This window comes from Trachinotus anak, unplaced genomic scaffold, assembly GCF_046630095.1.
Source record: "Trachinotus anak isolate AG129_WGS33_773 ecotype Australia unplaced genomic scaffold, CSIRO_AGI_Tana_v1 ptg000013l, whole genome shotgun sequence".
NCBI classification, from domain to species: domain Eukaryota; kingdom Metazoa; phylum Chordata; class Actinopteri; order Carangiformes; family Carangidae; genus Trachinotus; species Trachinotus anak.
In genome coordinates this window covers 28,455,813-28,475,995 of record NW_027273864.1, presented here as the reverse complement: position 1 = coordinate 28,475,995, position 20,183 = coordinate 28,455,813, and the positions used below count along the sequence as shown (strand labels likewise).

Genomic DNA, 20,183 nt, shown 5'->3' with positions numbered 1-20,183 from the left:
TCAAATATTCTCTTGTAAAATGTTTTGTTGCTGCCGGGGGGCACACCCCTCTTGCGTCCTGCTTTAAAAGATGAATAGTAAGTATGTTTAAAACTCATACTCTTTATCTTTTCATGCTACTGATCTGTTAGATGGGTTTCTTGCCTAAATATAATTTGTGCCTTTTCCCTTTTTATTTTGGATATTGCTTCGCTTCTCTTGACAGGAGTCGACAAACCATTGACATTTAGGGTAATAACCTTAAATTCTTTGTTACTCAGCTATAAACCGGTATTCTCCTGGACACTCACTCGCTGCCCCTGAGAACAGCAAATAAGAATCATGAACAGTAATAACACAACAGTCAAGATAGTCAAACGTTACAATAAACAAGAAAAGCTCCTCCATGTGAGAGGTAATCCCTGAACCTCTTGTGTAGGGGGATGTTTCAGCCGCTGAATTGCGGGGCCCCCTCAGGTTGTTTGAGTGGGTGGCATAGCCACCTCGTCGCTACAGCCCGTTTTTTTGCTTCTTAGCGACATACTGAGGCCAGGTTCGTCTCCCCCCAACATTAGTTTATATTACTGAACTCCTGTGAGGTAAATCTCCTGTATTTTATGGGGGTTTGCAGTAGAGCAGTCGGGAGCAAAGTTCTCACGCAGCCATCTCCACCCGGAAGTCCCCCCAGAATTAGTAGTTCAACCATTTTCTGCTTGTATATGTGGAGTAAAGTGTGTTTAAGAGGAAAAAACAGGAAACAGAAAGGCACAATGTGAGCATGTTACACAATAAATATAATATATGTTAAATATGTTTCGGTTCTAACAAAAATTCAGTAACTTTTCACAACTGCAAACATCATTTCACTATTTCTGACTCATGTCATGACAGAGGCACAGATACAGTGAAGAACAGTACTCGATGAAAAAAAGCTCCTTCAGTGCTATAGAATAAAAAAACTGTGCGTTTGTTCCTGTAACAGCCAACAGACTGATATTGTTCCTGTCATTTCCCTCCTCATCCTCTCATTCTTCCTCTTCTCTCTGGAGATTCATGAAGTGAGTCTCAGAGACGCAGTCTAAGTGTGAATTTCTTGAACAGTGAGAAACATTGTCAGTTTTCTTAGATCTGTCTTCACCATCTAAATCAATATTCACTTTGTGTTCATTCCACACAAACAACATTTCTCAAAACTAATTAACAATAAACACAATAAGAATTATTCAAACACTAAACACCTCTAGGAGGAACCTCACCAGTGACAGGGACGTAGATCGTAGCATTGATCTGATGGTTGATCTCCTCCTGTGTGGCTACACACTGATAGTGGTCAGTCTTGGTCACAGTAGTTTGGAGGATAACGTCTCCTCTTTCAGAGACCAGTGGTTCTTTAGCAGGGAGGATGTTTCCAGCTCCGTCCTGCCACCGTACTTTAGGTTTGGGTGAAGCACCTCGAACGACACACTGCAGCTGAACCCCATCTTTTGTTTCACCAAGAATCGTAACGTACGGCAATGGAGCTGCACCTGTGAACATAGAGTGAACAATAGATTATATAAAACAATTACATTATCAGAAATGTAACAATGGGATTTTATTTTGTTCATCCCTTTGCTGCTTGTATATGGACATTACAGAGAGCTCAAGACAAAAACAGAGAGAAAGAGAAGCACAGTATAAGCTTCAGTTAATATTCCAGCTGCCAGTGCATCATAATTCAAACATTTTTTACTTTAATTCTTCGTTAGTGGTGGAGCTGGTGAAAGGTTCCTGTACAACATACTAATGTACATGGTGACTAAATATTACAAACCTCTCAGTCAAACACAGTTCACTTTATATATTATTTTAAAGAAATCTAAACATTATAACTTTCAATAAAATTTGCGCAAAGCTATGGTACGTTCAACTAATTAGTCTAACCCTGTAGAAAGACTGACGGATTACTGACGTCACCAGGATCAGGACTCACCTGGTTTTTCTCCTCTTCTGTCTTTTAACATAAAGCTCTCTGGGTCAGGATCTAAAAGGAAAAACAGAACATCAATTCAATTCAATTCAATTCAATTCAATTTTATTTGTATAGCGCCAAATCATAATATACATTATCTCAAGGCACCTTACAGGGTAAGGTCAAGACCTTACTTTGTTACAGAGAAAAACCCAACAGTTCCCACAAAGAGCAGCGCTTGGCGACAGGGGGCAGGAAAAACTCCCTTTTAACAGGAAGAAACCTCCAACAGAACCGGGCTCAGGGTGGGCGGCCGTCTGCCTCGACCGGTTGGGTTTAGGAGAAGATAGAAAGAGGGGGAGGGGGAGGAGAGGGGAGAGAAGAGAGAGAGAGAGACCAGGAGCAGCTGTGTCGGTAATGGTGTTATCAATAATAATGACAGATAACAGTGGTTAATAGTAATGATGAGTAGTGGTGGATCTGGATCCTGCTGCTCCAGAGGCAGAGAGACCTGCAGAATGAGGACAGAGAGAGAGGGAGAGAGCCCAGTGCATCTGCTATAGAGCTAGACCCCCAGCAGTCTAGCTCTATAGCAGCATAACTAAGGGATGGGCCAGGACATACCCGAGCCAGCCCTAACTATAAGCTTTACTAAACAAGACCGTTTTAAGCCTGATCTTAAAGGCAGAGAGGGGGTCTGCCTCCCGAACCCACACTGGGAGCTGGTTCCACAGGAGAGGGGCCTGATAGCTGAAGGCTCTGCCCCCCATTCTACTCTTACAAACTCTGGGAACCACAAGTTGACCTGCATTTAGAGAGCGAAGTGTCCTATTGGGAAAATAGGGAACTATAAGCTCTCCAAGGTACGATGGTGCCTGACCATTAATGGCTTTGTAGGTGAGGAGGAGGATTTTAAATTCTCTCCTGGATTTTACAGGGAGCCAATGCAGAGAGGCTAACACAGGAGAGACGTGATCTCGTTTCCTAGTTCCTGTCGGTACTCGTGCTGCCGCATTCTGGATCAATTGGAGGCTTTTTACTGAATTTTTGGGACATCCTGACAATAAAGAGTTACAGTAGTCCAGTCTTGAGGTAACAAATGCATGAACTAGTTTTTCAGCATCCTTTAGACATAGAATGGGTCTGATTTTAGCAATATTGCGCAGGTGGAAGAAGGCTGTCCTAGAGACTTGCTTTATATGTGAAGTAAAGGACAAGTCCTGGTCAAAAATGACACCAAGGTTTCTGACTGTAGCACTGGAGGCCAAGGTGATGTCATCCAGAGTCAGTATATTATCACATAGTGTATCTCTGAGGTGTTTTGGGCCAATTACAATAACTTCAGTTTGTCTGAATTTAAGAGTAAGAAATTACTGGTCATCCAGGTTTTTATGTCCTTAAGACACACCTGAAGCTTGGCTCAAGTTAGTCTCACCTGGCTTCATGGATAAGTACAGCTGGGTGTCATCTGCGTAACAATGGAAATTTATCTGGTGTCTCCTAATAATGTTTCCTAGAGGAAGCATATATAGAGTGAAAAGTATTGGTCCTAGCACAGAACCTTGTGGAACTCCATGACTGACTTTTGTGATGTTAGAAGAGTCATTATGTGATTATGTGAAAGTGACTGTGTGATACTGACAGACAGAGCTGCAATACTGGGAACAAAGCTGATACTTTACCCTCTGTTTGCTGAATATAATCTTTCATCTAAACATGTTGAGGTAAAAAGGTTATCTGACTTCAGTGAGGTTGATGTATTGGTTCTGGATAACTGCTGTCACATCACTCAGCACCAACCTTATTTACTAACTGAGAACTTTAACAGCAGTTCAGAGCGAGAACCACAGCACTCAGATACAAGATGTTGGACAAACCACACACTGACCTGAACTGACAGAGGAAACAAACAAGAGACCTGCACAAGTATTCTTCACATCATTCTTATCTCATTGTCACTTTCAACAAAGGACATTCAATTATTTTTAACATGTAACTTCAGCATTTAACATGAGTGTGCTGGTGTTTGATGGGACCATCAGGTTTCCATGGAGACCACTGAGATGCAGCCTCCATACATCATTAACACTTAAACGAATAAAAGTTGCATCAGTCTTCCAAACTGTTTTATACTCACCTACAACAAGTATAATGTGGGACAGTTGTTTATTTGGGAAATTACAGGAGTAACTTCCATTGTCAGCCATCTTTGTGTTGTGGATCTTTATGGAGGCGTTTCCGTGCTTCAGTTCATCTTCAAAATGAAAAACTCGTCCATTGAACTGTTGATCTTGACCCGTCCGGCCCTTATTGTAGTGATGGCCAGCATCGTACAGGAAAACCTCCTTGTGATTGTCTTTCTTCCAGTCAAACACCATTTTCTCGATGTTCTCCTTGGTGCTGAAGGAACAGGGTAAAACGGCGTCACGTCCTTCTTCCACGGCCACAGTGATGACACTTGACCCTGGAAGACAAAACATAAAATGTACATGTGTCACCTCAGTTACACTGAAACACCAGTTCACAACCAGTTCACTCAGTGGTCATGAGAACACACACAAACACACAAACACAAGGACATAAGGAAGTTCATTGTTCAGAGGATCAAGAAATACACAGAGGCACAACAACACTTCACTGTCATCACATCACACAATCCATCAAAGGATCACAAGCCGGCGTCTGTGGTGCAGGAATGAGCTCTGGCTGCAGGAAGCGACCTGAACACCAGCTGCTGCAACTGTGAGTTCACGGGGACTCGTCAGGAAGCTGAAAGACAAGTTGACAACGTGTCTCCTCAGACACAGAAGTAGAACCACACCAACAGGTTTCACTGCTTGACTGAAAAAGGAAACAATAAATAATGTGACAAAGAAGAAGAAAAATAAACAAGTTGACACTTGACGTGACTGTGTAAATTTGATCACATGACCTAATAAACACATGAAAGAACAAACAAACAAACAAAAATCAGGACGCCTCTAAAAGCACCAACTCCCCAGCAGGATGTTACTGCAGCTGCTGAGAGGGAGTCAACACTGAGAAGGACAAACTGTGTCACCTCATCTTTTAATATTGATCAGTATTAATTATTAGGACACATATTACGTCACAGTGTAACAGAGGTTTTAGTTTCTCACCGTGTTGATCAGCAAACGTTGTTCCAGACCGAGTCAGGACGCAGAGACACAGGAGAGGAAGAAGCTCCATCGCTGTCGGTGTCACCTGAACATGAACCATCACAACATCACTGTAACATCTGGATGACGAAGCTGCAGCCGCTCCTCGCACCCTGATTGGCTCATCACACACACTTTCGCTCTGTCGGCTTCCGCAAGCTGCAGCAACACTTCCGGCACACGTCCTTCACAATAAAAGCGTCTCCTCCACACACATGAACTATGACTCATGAACTGTGATGGACTGATGGTGAAGGTGAAGATCACAGAACTGCAACACACACGGTTTAACTCCAGGGGAGGACCTGTGCTGCATGTCATACCCCTCTACCTCTCAGCTTGTTTTCTACCTGTTTCTAAACTGTTTCAACTGATAAACAACAAACAACCAAAACAGTCACAACACACAGTTTGATGTTTTTACTGTTTTATTCATTAGAAATGATCAAAGCTCTGCAGGAAATTACATGACTCCCTGCAACTGCATCATCACTTAACATCAGAGCTGCAGCTATTGGTCAATTAATCAATCAGTCTATCAACAGAAAAGCATTTTGATAATCAATCCAATCATTTTAGTCAGTTTGAAGGAAAACTGTCAAATCTTTGATGTTTCAGCTCCTCAAATGTGATAATTTTCTGCTTTTCTTTGTCTCATATTAAATTGATTCTCTTTGGATTTTTACTTGGACAAAACAAAACATTATGATGTCACCTCGGACTCTGGAGAATTTGAATGTGAAACTTTTTGCAGTGATTTACAGACTGAAATGATTAATTGATCACTGGAGAAAATAATCAGCAGATGAATCAATAATTACAACCTTACCACCTTTACATTCGAAGAGTTTCTGGTTTTACAATCTTGTTCCCTTCATCCGAGAATCACAGATACAAGTTAGTTGTTTTTCACGGCCGCAGGTCTTCGACAACATTTCCATGATCTGGTCTCATTGTGTCTGGACCATTAAATTGTGTTTATTCAGGCCTCAGCCAGAATAAACACAGCCTCAAAATGCTGCTGCTTGGATTTTAACTAACGAAAGGAGAAGAGAACATAAACAGCATCTTCACCAGCTGTCTGTGAGATTTAGGATTTTAAATTCCATAAATAATATTTTAGTCTCCTTATTTCACTATAAGGAGACTAAAATATTATTTATGGAATTACTGCTGATAACATGACAGACATTTGAGCTTTTTCTGAGCTAAAATCCTCAGTCAGGAGTTTCCTGGTCTTCTACTTTTTCTATGCTTCTTTTATTTCTGTCACACAGTGAATGATGTGATAATGTGCTGTACAAATAAAGTTGCCTTGCCTTTAAAACTCAGCATGAAAAATCAGTTTAATCTTTCATGTTTGTTGTTAAAACTTGCCATATCCATATTAAATAAACCAGTAAATGAAATAAAAGGAAAATTCCTCATCTACTCCTGAGACAGAACATTTACATCTGTACTGGTTCAATCTGTAAAACCACAGATTATATCAACAATAAAGCTGAATGATCATAATACTGTTGGAATAATTCAGTAAAATGTTGGAATTTCTATTAATTATTCTGACGATATCAGTTCAGGTCAAATCCAGAATGATTCATGTGTAACTGGGGTTAGATATGTGGGAAATATTAAATAAATGAAAGTTAATGTAGAGTTGAGGTCAGACTGTTTGGGTTCATTTTAAATACAAAGGAAGACGTGACATGATGTTTAAAAACCTGCTGTCAAACGTCCAGTTTACATCTGAATGGAGAAGAAAATGTAACAGAAATTAAAATGACAGTTTGTTTCCATGCACTGCTGCTGTGTGAATATGAGCAGATTGGTCGATGGAGGCAAACAGCAGGTGGAGCTAATTCTCCAGTCAAAGCTCAAACGGTGGAAAACACAATGAAAATCTCTCATTTGTTTGTCTCATGTGAGGAAGGTTCCAGCCTCTTCATCATCGCTCCTCACAGACCTGATGTTTGATCTCTTCAGATTCAGTGACATTTAAATCATATCTAGAGGAGGGAAAACAAAATGATATTCAAGAAAATCACAACTGAGCTGATCTGAGCCTGAGAGTAAACAACAACAGAACGCTGCTCATCTGAGACGATGAACACAACTGTCAGACTCTGAACATCACAGACAGATAAACACTTTGTTGTTCTGTTGTCTGCTCATTATGAATATGTCAACACAATAAGTTATTTAAACTCACCTTTACCACACTTAATGCAGCCCTTGGCTTTGAGCAGAGCAAGAAGAGCAACAAGTAAAAGTGTCACGAGAACTGAAGCAACTACAGCACCAACAACTTGTCCAAGGGTGAATCCTGGATCTGTTGAAACAGATCAGAGAAAGTTGGTGTAAGACTCAGAGTGTAACATCACATCATGTTGATCAGACTGAACATCACAGCTTCACAAAGACAACAACTAACTGTGTTGATGCTCCTGTGATCTACAGTGAGCAGCAGATGAAAACACCACTGGGATGAAGGTCCCCAGACACAGTGATGTCAGCATGGATCTTACGGCCTCTCTCCTCCTGCTCGGCCGCACAGCTGAGAGCTCGGTTCTGGTTCTGCTCACAGTAGTGAGGAGGGTGATGCTGCAGCTTCCTCCTCTGTCTGAGACGTGTTGTTCATCAGGAGGAAGATGTTTGAACCACTGTCCTGCCTCCTCTACTTTGGGCTGTTTCCATCTGACTCCTGCTTCACTCCTGCTGTGTCTGACATCTGAACCTGTGTGTGAGCGTCTGTCTACAGCACAGGTTTTCTACACCCTGAGCCCAGGCTGTGACGGACTCTGGATCACCTCCTGTCAGCGCAGCTTCACTTCATCACAGTTGTTGTTACAGCCAGTACTGATGAGCTTTGTTCAACATGTCACCCTCTGAGCTGGGGCTGATGCTTCACTCACAATAAATGAAGCTAAAAGCTGAGAGACGTCTGAACGTGTTCTTGTCCCTTCAGTGATGAAGCTCTCAGTGTGTTTACTGTGCTGACATGAACAGAGACAAACACAGAGGAGCTGCTGCTTCATTCACTGCAGAAGAATCCAACTTCAGCCTGTTTACACTCACAACTTCTGCTGTCAGGAAGCTGCAGCACACTCACACATCTGGCTGGAAATCACAGCTGGATCTCACACTGTGACACCACATGTGTCCTCTACAGCCTGAAGCTTCGATCATACAGCTCCTGTGATTGGTTCAATCAGCCCACCTGCTTTAGTGAGCTGCACAGAGTCACATTCAACACAAACCACAGCCAGATGTTAGTGACTGAGTCAAGTGGTGAACATCTGTTAACTCCTGGTTTCAGGTTCAGACAGAGGAGGATGATCAGTGACCAGATGTACAAACACTTTTACTCTTGTTTTCTTTTCCTCTTTCACTTCAAGTCAAAAGCTGATGTTGGATTTTAAGGAAGTTCTGCTGTAAACAACCAAACCAACAACCTGCAGCAGGTGATGAACCAAGTGTTAGGAAGCTACATTTCTACCAACATGTTGGTCATATAGGACCCTCACTGCAGCTCAGTGGATACTGGACACAAGTTCACATTGTCAACACTTCACTTCCAAAGCCTTTATTTTCCTTCACAGTATCAAATTTTTACCAGAAACAATCACTGTATATAATTAGAGACAGAGGATGGTTCTAGGTTTTAGTTCAAGTTTCTGGTTAAGAAAGAAACAAATGAAATGATCAGGAACTAAAATCTTCTGTGAATCTTTGAGTCTTGATGTTGTTTGTTATGTGATTCATGTGACTCTGCTGCTGTAAAACCGCTGCTGTGTTAATAAAGCTCTGAGGCTCTTGTGGCTTAAATCACTGTTACAAAAACAAACAGAAAAATCCTGACGACACAAACCTGCCTCTCAGGACTTAGAGACATTTTCAACTCACATAGATTCTTCATCACAGTTTGGTTTGTGTTCAGTCTGAAGTCGTGGAAACATTTAAAACTACCAACTAATGAACAATTGAAATAATTTTACTATAAAAACAGAAACAAGAAGAAACTCACCACTGATAAACACATAGGTCTCAGTATGAATCTGATGTTTGATCTCCTCCTGTGTGGCTACACAGCGATAGTGGTCGGTCTTGGTCACAGTAGTTTGGAGGATAACGTCTCCTCTTTCAGAGACCTGTGGTTCTTTAGCAGGGAGGATGTTTCCAGCTCCGTCCTGCCACCGTACTTTAGGTTTGGGTGAAGCACCATGAACTTCACACTGCAGCTGCACCCTGTCCTCTCTTTCATCAAGTGCTGTGATAGACGGCGCTGGAGCTGCACCTGTGAACATTAACAATAACTCAGGCAGAACATTTTCAGGATTAACATTTAACACCAGGATCTTTGAGTTCTCCCCTTCTCTGCTTGTATATGTGGTTTAAGTGTGTTTCAGAGAAAAACACATACCAGAGAGAAACTGAAAAGCACAATATGAGGATGTTAAATAACATATATATGTATAATACGTTTCAGTTCTAAAAAAAATCACTAACTATTTACAATGGCAAATATTATTTCACCATTTCTGGCTCATATCATGACAGAGGCACATATACCGTATTTTCCGCACTATAGGGCGCACTGTCAATGAATGGTCTATTTTCCAACTTTTTTCATATATAAGGCGCATGAAGCGAAACAAAACAGTCAGATAAGTCAGTCAGACTTTATTAAACGCGTTCACAATAACTCCCAACCTTGTTCAGTTGTAACACTTAAAAAAACACAGTCTGATACCGCAAAATCAAACGTTAGCGTATTCACAATAACTCCTTATAGGTCCTTATACACACACACTGTAATATTATGGTGAAGCACAGTATGTATTACTCCGCGACGCTCCTGACTACGGTAGCCGTAATGCTGCAAGCGGTGCGGCTTTGTAGTTTACCAAAGTCGTACTAAAACATTTTGACAGAGGGCCGTGTACCACACAAAATCACTTCGAGGTCAGTCAGCACAACCAGAATTAATCCATATATAAGGCGCTCCGGATTATAAGGCGCACTGTCGTTTTTGAGAAAATTAAAGGCTTTTAAGTGCGCCTTATAGTCCGGAAAATACGGTACAGTGAAGAACAGTACTCAGTAAAACAATAAAAAAGTTCCTCTGGATATTTATAATATATAAATATATAATATAATATTTTTTATTATCTATATACACTGAACTCCTGAGGCCTCAACTATGTCAATAATACACTCAGTGTTCAGTTTATTAGGTACACCTGTACAATCTAATACAATCCAACACAACTGTTGTGTCATGAAGTCGACGTCTCTGATGCTGATAATGTTGAGTTTTCTGACTCAGTCATAGAGGTGTTTTAACACTGAGCTCAGAGTCAGTGATGGTGTTGTACTGGACTGTGTTATATTCAGAGGTGTTCCTAATATTCTGACCCCCTGATGTTTGTAACCATCTGTTGTACTGAACTGCAGTAGATTGTACAGGTGTACCTAATAAAGTGGTCACTGAGGGTCTGATGCTGCCAGAATGGAAAACTGATCATCAGGTTTGTTGTGATTCTTCTTCTGTAGCAGCAACAGCAGCTGATCAGAGATTTAACTGGAGTGTGTTTTATTCAGTCAGAAGGAAGGAGAGCATTCTCATTTATTCTGATTTCAAACTGCACCTTTGTTCAGCTTTTATCATTTCAATTCATCCTCCACCCTAAAATCCACTGAGATTCATTTGAGCAACATGAAGATGAACTTTGGATCAAATATTTTCCACGAACCAAATCAAGCTGGAACGAGACAAGAGGTGAATCTACATTTTCAAAGCTTCTTCTTCATGTGTCTGTGATGATGATCTGCCCCGTCCACTCCCAGAATGCATCTGTTTATGATCCATAACTTAGCACAATAAGTATAAAATCCTAACAACGAAATATAATAATCTCAGTAGAAAAGTAAAATCTGTAGTGACCAAGGTGCTGAACAGGTTCAATGTCTCCTCCAGTTAAGTGATTTATAATTAGTTTCAATGGATGAAACAGAGATGTCATCAGAATCAGGACTCACCTGGTTCCCCTCTTCTGTCTTTTAAGGGACCATCTGAAAGGGAAAAGAAAACATGTTAGTTTGTGTGATATCATCAACTTAGCAGGAAGGTAACAAAAACATAAATTTATTACAAATCTATCAGAAACAAATTTCACAAACGTCTTAGTTTAAGATGCACATTCACAGACATGTTTGAAATAAACTAGTTCATACAACATGTTCAGATGGTTCAGACTCCCCCAGTTCTAACTTCAGAAATGTATAGAGGGAGGGGGATTAAGATGTTTAGCATATTGAAGCCATCACAGTCATAGAGTCAGAGTGAGTGAGTGTTCACACTCAGATTGTGCAGAAGGACACAATCTGCAACGTGTCACAAACATCAAACATGTTTGATTCAGAGGGAATCAGTCCAGATGTGACTGCAGCGCTGTGGGGACAAGGTCCTGCCAGATGTGTATTCTGACTATTTGATGAAAGTCCATCTGGGACTCTTAAACCAGTCTCATCAGAGAATAATCAGGAGTTTTATGAAAACACTCACCAACAAGAAGCTTAATGAGGAATTTTTGAATTGGAGGATCTTTAAGTCGAATTTCACAGGTGTAGACTCCACTGTCAGCCACCTTCGTATCTCTGATGGTTATTGAGGCGTTGCCATTCTTCAGTTCTCCAGGAAAATGTGAGACACGACCTTTGAACTGCTCATCTTGACCTGATAGAACACTACCATCAAACACAAACACCTCCTTCTGATCATCTTTCTTCCACTCAAAGCGCCGTAATCCAATGTCCTCTGTGGTGGAACAGGGTAAAGTCACATTTCTCCCTTCTGTCACTATGATCTCTGGTCCTGGAAGATAATAACATGTATTCATCAGTATGTCTCATTTCTTAATGAGTATGGCTCATTAAGTTCAGACAGACGTGTGGAAGTCTGTTGTTACAACAAAACATCAACTGATGATAGAACAAGAAAGTTTTCTTGTTTCTCAGCCTCGTCTGTCACATTGTCCTCAGTGAAACCTTTGTACTGTCAGACTTCTTTCTTTTGTTTTTATACATATTTATATTTTTTATCTGGAGTTTTTATTATTGTATTAATCTCCACCTGTGTGGCTGCTGAAGGCTTGAGAGCCACAACATCTTCATTCCACACTAAGTTACAATAAACAGCTCAGAAGTAAATATGAACCTGAGAGGATGTTGCAGTCTGATGTGTATGAGACGAGACTGTCCGACATAATCAGAGCTGTTTCTGACCAAACAGTCCAGTGTTAAAATACATTAAATAAATATGTCTTTATCAGTGTATAACATCTATGAGAATTGATAAACTGTCAAATTACAGTTTTCATCATTGAAAACAGCCATAATTATTGTAATTTCATAGATGGTGATTTTAATTATAGTTCTGTGCGTTCTAAAATAAATAAATAAATAAATCCAACCACATGTAGAGGCCTGCAAACAACTTCTTGAACCTCAAAGTCTTGAATTCTTTTCTTGTCAAACAGCATGAAGGAACTGAACGGGTCAAATCAGGAAGCAACAACTCTTCCTCCGCAAACTGACAAAAAGTGTGAACTTAAAATGTTGAACGTTCCTCTGTGTGTGTGTGTGTGTGTGTGTGTGTGTGTGTGTGTGTGTGTGATCAGCAGCTCAGTAACTCAACAAACACCTGCAGTATTTAACCTTCTTCACACACATGGTTCTCTCATGTTGTTTAACCTCAGTTAGTCCTCGTCTGCTGCTTCTTTGTGGTTACTTTCATCCCAAAAATACAATAAATTACAAGAATTATGCCTCAGACTAGTTTCATCCTTGTTTATCCAGAATCATATAAAATCATCGACTCCCACTTCCAAGAAGAGTTCTCCAGGTATCTCATTCACAAGGCTAAAACTGCATTTTGTGAGGTCACCGTGACCTTTAACCTTTAGCCACCAAAATCTTATCAGTTCATCCTTGAGTCCAGGTGAACGTTTGTGCCAAATTTAAAGGGATTCCCTTGAGGAGTTCACAAGGCCAAAATCCTGATATGTATGGTCACTGTGGCCTTGACCTTTGACCTTTAGCCACCAAAATCTAATAGGTTCATCTTTGAGTCCAGGTGAATGTTGGTGCCAAATTTGAAGAAACTCCTTCAAGACCTTACTGAGATATCACGTGAACGAGAACGGGACTGACGGACACCATGAAAACAATGAACCTCCAGCTCAGCTCAGCTAGTTGTTTAAATATTCCACTTCCTGTGATCCAAATGTTGTCGGCCTCAGATTTGTCATTTTCACCACAGCAGGCATGTGATAGAAAGACCTCGCTGAAATAAAACTAATAATCACTAGTTAATAATAACACACATCAATTAAACCCCCAAGCAGACGCTTGATAATTATCACCACCAATCTAATCTAATGTTGTCATTCTCACTCTGTCATTCTCAAACAACTGTTTAGCTCAATAACACACTCTCAAGTTACAGAACACACTCCAAAGTCACCCCCACCCCCCCCACCCCCCCCACCCCCCCGGCATTGATAACGCCTTTCTCTATGGCAGAGTTCAGGCCTTGTCAGGCTAAGTGATCTTTATATTAATAATGTCTTCACTAGCTTCAGCGAATTATATGATAAATTTAACCTTCCCAAGTCTCACCTATTCCGATATTTCCAGGTTCGTGACTTTGTTAAATCAAACAGCTCCTGTTTCCCCAATATTCCACCTAACTCAGTAATTGACTCAACTTTGGACATTCCCACAAATCAGAAAGGCCTTATTTCAAAAATGTACACCTTAATATCCTATCTCAAAGAGACATCTCTTGATAAAATTAAGAAAGATTGGGAACAAGAACTTGGGTTATCGATGACGGGGACTGGGACTCAGCATTAATTTGTGTAAATAACAGTGCATCGTGCTCCAGGCTTAATCTGACACAATTTAAGGTTGTCCATCGTATCTATTTTACCAATTCCAAACTCTCCAAACTTTATCCCAATATCACGGACACATGCAATAAATGTCACTTGTTACCAGCAAACATGACCCACATGTTTTGGTCCTGTCCCCGTCTGCAAGTTTACTGGACGCCTGTTGTTAAACATCTTGCAGATGCACTAAATATGATATTGATGCCTTGTCCAGAATTGGCTATTTTTGGAGTATTATCAGACCGTCTAACAATTTGGAAAAAGGTTAAGGATTGTGTCGCCTTTGCTTCTTTATTAGCACGTAGAAGAATTTTGTTGGAATGGAAGTCACCAGCTGCTCCCAAAGCTTCCCTGTGGCTTAAGGACCTCATGCTGTACTTAGACCTGGAGAAAATTAAATACAATCTGAGGGGGACACCTGGTAAATTTAATTCAGTATGGGGCTGCATGATTAGTTACATAGCTAAATTAAAGGCACTACAGGACAAATGAGAAAATATTACTTCTCAGATGTTGTTGTTTTTTTTGTTCTATCTTTGTTATTTTTAATTTATCTTTATTCTCTCTGTGTACTAATGTAGTCGCTTGTCTGTTTACAGTAAGAAGGAAGGATGTGTGTTAATAATTGCGTCTCTGAGGCTTGGTTTGGCAGCGTCTGCCTGCGTTGTGACTATATCACAAGTTAACATGGACGTATCATCAGAACCACAAACGGGTGTTAAACATCTGACAGAGTAAACAAGATTTACCTGTGTAAAGAACGGAGCCACTGGAGAAAATCAGTGGTGAAGGTAAAGAAAGAAACGTTTATGAAACGAGCTATATAGTTAGCTACTGCTACTAACACTCACCTACAGTGTCTAAATTTGCAGGAGCAGAGACTCGAGGATGTGGGCCACCAGGGATAAACCTGGGATTTGTGAGGACAGGGAGTCAGTGTTCGCAATTTAAAACAGATTCTTGTATTTTGACACCACCTAACCTCTTGGATCGAGTCAAGAAACAGCGCCTGACCACTGCTCTGGTCTAGATTAGTTCGACTGAGGTGCTATGAAAATCAAGAACGCATCAAGAACCGTTTATAACTAGTAGATCAGGACAGGAAATGATTATTAGAAGAGTCATGTTTATAAAAACATTATGTAGTCAGGAGGTGTCAGGCTATGAGGCCACCTTCAAGGTCAAACTATTTAAATGAAAGAGTCTCACAACACATCACAATATGATTTTTGAGGGTTGTTATTCTCAACACTGACACGGCGTCTCTGGATGAATGAAATAACCTCTCAGCAACTGTCTGATGTCACCTGTTCGTTCTACTCACAGGTTCTAGTGTCAGCTGTTCTCACTGCTCCTCCACCTGCCGGAGCCTGAATGATCAGAACTTCAACAGCAGATTATTGAACCGACATTATCTCAGGTCCAGGACTATTGTGATGCAGACAAACTGTGCTCTGATGTTGACACCTTGTCCTGTGCGCTAACGTGTAGAATTATATTTCCTCTTCTTTCACTGTGTTCACCTAAAATGTAAAGTTATATCTCCTGATTTCAGTGATATTATTTTACATCATAGAGACACAATTACATTCATGATTTTTGTAAAGGCAAACAAACCTTAACAAAACTGTGATTGAATCATGAGAAAGTTTCAGAGATACAGACACACACAGCCTCGGCGTAACCATGGTAACTCACTCACACCTGCCTGCGTGAGTTGCATCATGGGAAAAAATGACCACAACAGATGTGTGGATATTTCTCACTTTAACCTTTGACCCCTGTGAGCCAGTGAGGCAGGTAGACCAGAAGTTCAGCTAAGATTTAGAAATGGTACGGTCCATTTTAGGGGTGTCTGAAATCTTATTACAAGACTCTTCAAGGTTTGAATACGGAAATGATATATTATCATTTATACAGTTACAGGTGAGGAGGATATATATATATATATATATATATATATATATATATAGATGAATGTTTCGGTAGGTCTGTGGTAGGAATGACGAAAACTGTGATTCTGCGAGTACAGGAAGTGGAATATGTAAACAAATGTCAGATAACATGACCACCAGATAAACCGGAACCGGCGCGGAGGAATAAAGATGATCAATAAAACTGTCAGTGACTTGGAGGCAGGGACGCAGCCAGATTTTATTCCATCAGAAACATCAGCGCCACAGTTCAGGTCTGTTTGTGGTAAATAATCAGGTTTGACATGAAGATAATTTCTGTGAATGAACGGTTCGTGTCTCTGCAGGAAGCAGTCGACGCCCTGAACATCCGCTCCCTAATATCTGATCAGTTCAGTTCAGTCCCACGATAATCGATCAGAAGCTGCTGGGATTAAAACACTTCAGTGTGGAGGTTATTGATCTGCGCTAATTATCAGGATTCATATGACGTCATACTTTTGAGACGCTGAAGTGACGGGTGCGCGCCTCTGATGAATGACGTAGTTTTATTTCCAGACTCCAGAATAAATGTACAGTCGAACACAGTAGAGTTCAGGTCGATGATCAGGCTTTAGTTTCTCACCGTGTTGATCAGCAAACGTTGTTCCAGCCCGAGTCAGGACGCAGAGACACAGGAGAGGAAGAAGCTCCATCGCTGTCGATCAACATTAAACTTCAGTGTCTCGAGACTCAACACTTTCGGTTTCTCAACTTCCGGGACAGCTCTTTCACAATAATGGCATTTACAAAAACGGAACCAAGTTGTTCCTGATAAATGTCGCTCACATTCCGGCCCCTAATTGTTACTGCTGAAGCATAACAATCACTTATTCAACATTAAAGCGTCATTTACTTCACACTCAAGATTCGTCGCTTATTTAAACACAAACTTGTGTTCATTTTTTAGCAAGTCAACATTTCGTTAAACTCAAAATGCGTCTTTAATATGCAGCAAATCTCGCCTTACACAAGTTTACCTATGGCACACATGACATGAATATCCTCACTTAGGCTACTCATCCATTTCAAGCAACACACATTATTTATCCATTGGCCTTTCCAAAATACTAGATTTTGACAAATGCACGTCTCACAAGTCCCTTTGAATCAGAAACTGTCCTTTCAACTTTTCCCATCAAGCAGGAATTTCTTGGTGCACTGTCATCAGCTATGAGAACAACAGCCCCTGGTTTCAGACTTCTCCTGGTTACTGTCCACCTTTGCCTCTCCTGCAGCCGCGGCAAATACTCTTTCAGCCAGCGTTTCCAAAAGAGGTCAGACAGATACTGCACCTGTTTCCACCTCCTCCTGTCAAACAGTCCTGGTGGTCGCACAGGTTGTCTTTTGAGGAGAAGCAAGTGGTTTGGTGAGAGTGCCTCCAAATCAATTGGATCATTCGACACCTGTGATATTGGCCTGCTGTTGACAATTGCCTCAACTTCACACAGCAATGTCTGAAGGCGTTCATCATCAAGTTGCTGTTTCAGTACCTGGTCGAGACATTTCTGAGATTTTTGAATGATTCCATCCTTTATTTGCTTCACGCATTTCTTTCTCTGCTCCCACCAGGTTTGTGCCACTGTCTGATCTCACTACAGATACTTGACCTCTCCCAGCAATAAATCTCCTGAATGCATTTATGCAGGACTCAGATTCAAGAGTGTTGGCCACTTCTATGTGAATTGCTCTAACAGCAAGACATGTGAATAATACACCGTACCTCTGGACTGTACTCTGCCCACATTTCACCTCAAAGGGCCCAAACTAGTCCGTGCCTACATTAGTGAATGGTGGCTTGTCAGGTATCAAGCGATCTTGTGGCAGATTTGCCGTTCTCTGTTCTCCAGGTTCGGCTGACATCCTTTCACATGTTACACACTCTGACAGTATTTTCCTAATAGCAGAGTCTGCTCGTGGAACCCAGAATCTCTCTCTCAGCTGGGACAGTGTATAGTTTCTCCCACTGTGTCCTGTTTCTTTGTGAATATGTCTGAGGATCAATGTGGATACATGATGATCTTTAGCTATTATCACAGGATGCTTAATATCTGCTGGCAATGCAGAATGATCTTCCTCCGACCCTTAGGATCCCATCCTGCATAACAGGACCAAGCTTGACAATGTGCCTGCTCCCTTTTAATTTGTCACCTTTCTGAAGAGTCCTAAGTTCATCACTAAAGCTCTGAGCTTGACAAAACTTTATTATCTCGATTTCTGCTGCAACAACATCTTCACGTGTTTGTGATGTGAGAAACTTGCGATGTGCGCTCGGTCTCTGAAGCAGCTGTTTGAACGCCATCATCCAGGAAACTGCCTTTTTGTGACAGCGCCACTCTGAATAATGACAAATGAGTTTGTTAAGGTGATTTTCATGTGTGTTTGTGGCATTTACACTTACTGCCCCTTTAACTTCAATGTCATTTTTCTTTATTTCTCTCATGTCTGCTGAAACTGGCCAATGTTTCCTGTCCTTTGTCAAAAACTCTGGCCCACCAATCCAGCCTTGACACTTTATGAATGTTTCTGCAGCATTCCTCTTGATTCAGCTCTGAGTTAACATACTTCCACTGACTTGGCTTGGTGTTGTATATATTATAAGCTGTCACTGTCACTATCAGCCTCTTCCTGAATGGTATGATCAAATGCCCTCATGAATGCCTTGAACTCAAGGGGATCACCACTGAAAACAGGAACGTCGTTATTCTTGGCTCCTGGCTGCTTAGCTGTGGTTTCTCTGCTAAAATAACCTCTGGATGAGCACTTACATCACCTTTACAGTTCTCATACTCACTGTTTTCCAACACTTGTATTTTTGCTGTAGAGGCGGCTCTAGCTATATCAAGCTCAAGCTGTTCCCTTTTCGCCTTTAATTTGTTACTGATAAATGACGCTTACATTTCTTTCTCAACCGTTTGGATTTTGGCTTTGCAGTCTTTAACTTCGGCAGCACTCATCTCTACCAATTGGAGATATTAGCAACCATGACTGAGTTTTCTCTAAGTTGCTCACCAATGTCAGTTTTGGAGGTTAGCTTTTCAATAGCTTCTACAAGGAGCCCGTTCGTGGTTTCATTCAGTTCCTGAGCTGTTTTCATCTTTGAAGACGGTGCAGGTTTGAACTTTGAAGGAGTGACAGGAGATGATTTGCTCTTTGTACTGTTGCAGGTACAACATCCACCAGTGTGTAGTCGTGGTCGAGCCAGCACCTAGCCTAGCTTCTGTCTTCCCAGTCTGCATGTGGTGTTAAGTGTTGAAGAAATAAATTCAGGCATCACTTTGCATTTCAAGATTGTCCGAACCTTTAACCACAACTTACCCTGTTCAAATCCAGCTGCTGATCTTTGTTGCATCTCTCTCCCCCAAAAATAATTTATGAGTGTAAAAGATTTCCACACTGCCAAGCACAAGATTATTAATCTGCGCTGTATTAAAATGTGTAACTACTATTCATAAGTGCTGCATGAGGATTACCTTTATCACTTTTATTTTGCCCAGAGTCTTCGTGGACACGTCTGGCCTGGTATTTCTTCCAGAAAGAAGTGGAATAACCTAAAGGACAAACATGAAGTGATCCACTTGTGTCTCTGCTCTCAACATGATTCCCTGTAAAGAAACTCGTCTTCAGTTTTCCAGCTCAGACTTGAACCCTGAAAGAGACAACAACTCAGACGCAGTAACAAAAATACTAAACCACATTTCTGACACTGGAACCTTATTTGAATGTGTAAACTACAGCTGAGAGGCAGTGTGACGGCAGTGATATAACGTGATGGATGCTGCACTCCAGAGTAAAATTCATTTTACTAACTCCATGAGTAAAATGTTTATTTTACTAATGTAAGGCGAGAAATGCCCCCTGGCATCACAGATCCCTGCAGGGGGGAGGTTTCCTGTTGATGTAGGATTTTATTTGTGACTCTGCAGGAGGAGGAATCCTGATATAGTGTCCACCGATGGCACCAGCTGCACAACAGAACGCCTCATGGGCATCCAAGTGCCCCCCACCTCCTCCTTTAAGGAAATGACTGACTCTGTGGAGGAACCAGTAGGGAGGGTTTTCTTTCAGATTGTTCATATTTAAAGTGAAACTCCACAGTAGAGCTTGTATTAAGAACCGTGTAGCTGCACTGAGCTCTACTGGTTAAAAAGAAGACTACAATACCCAT

The 20,183-nt window shown here is 41.1% G+C and overlaps 1 protein-coding gene across 2 annotated transcripts in view; it reads right to left on the bottom strand.

The window, feature by feature from the left end:
• The window catches only part of LOC139630816 (hemicentin-1-like), a 104,052-nt gene that overhangs the window by 49,910 nt on the left and 33,959 nt on the right, over positions 1-20,183 (bottom strand). Inside the window, exon 7 of one of the 2 annotated variants that reach the window (XM_071494559.1) lies at positions 1,236-1,505. In XM_071494559.1, coding sequence (XP_071350660.1) covers positions 1,236-1,505 — 270 coding nt within the window. Of the gene's footprint in view, positions 1-1,235; positions 1,506-11,674; positions 11,984-20,183 lie in introns of both variants that reach the window. The other variant, XM_071494560.1, reaches the window with a different exon arrangement.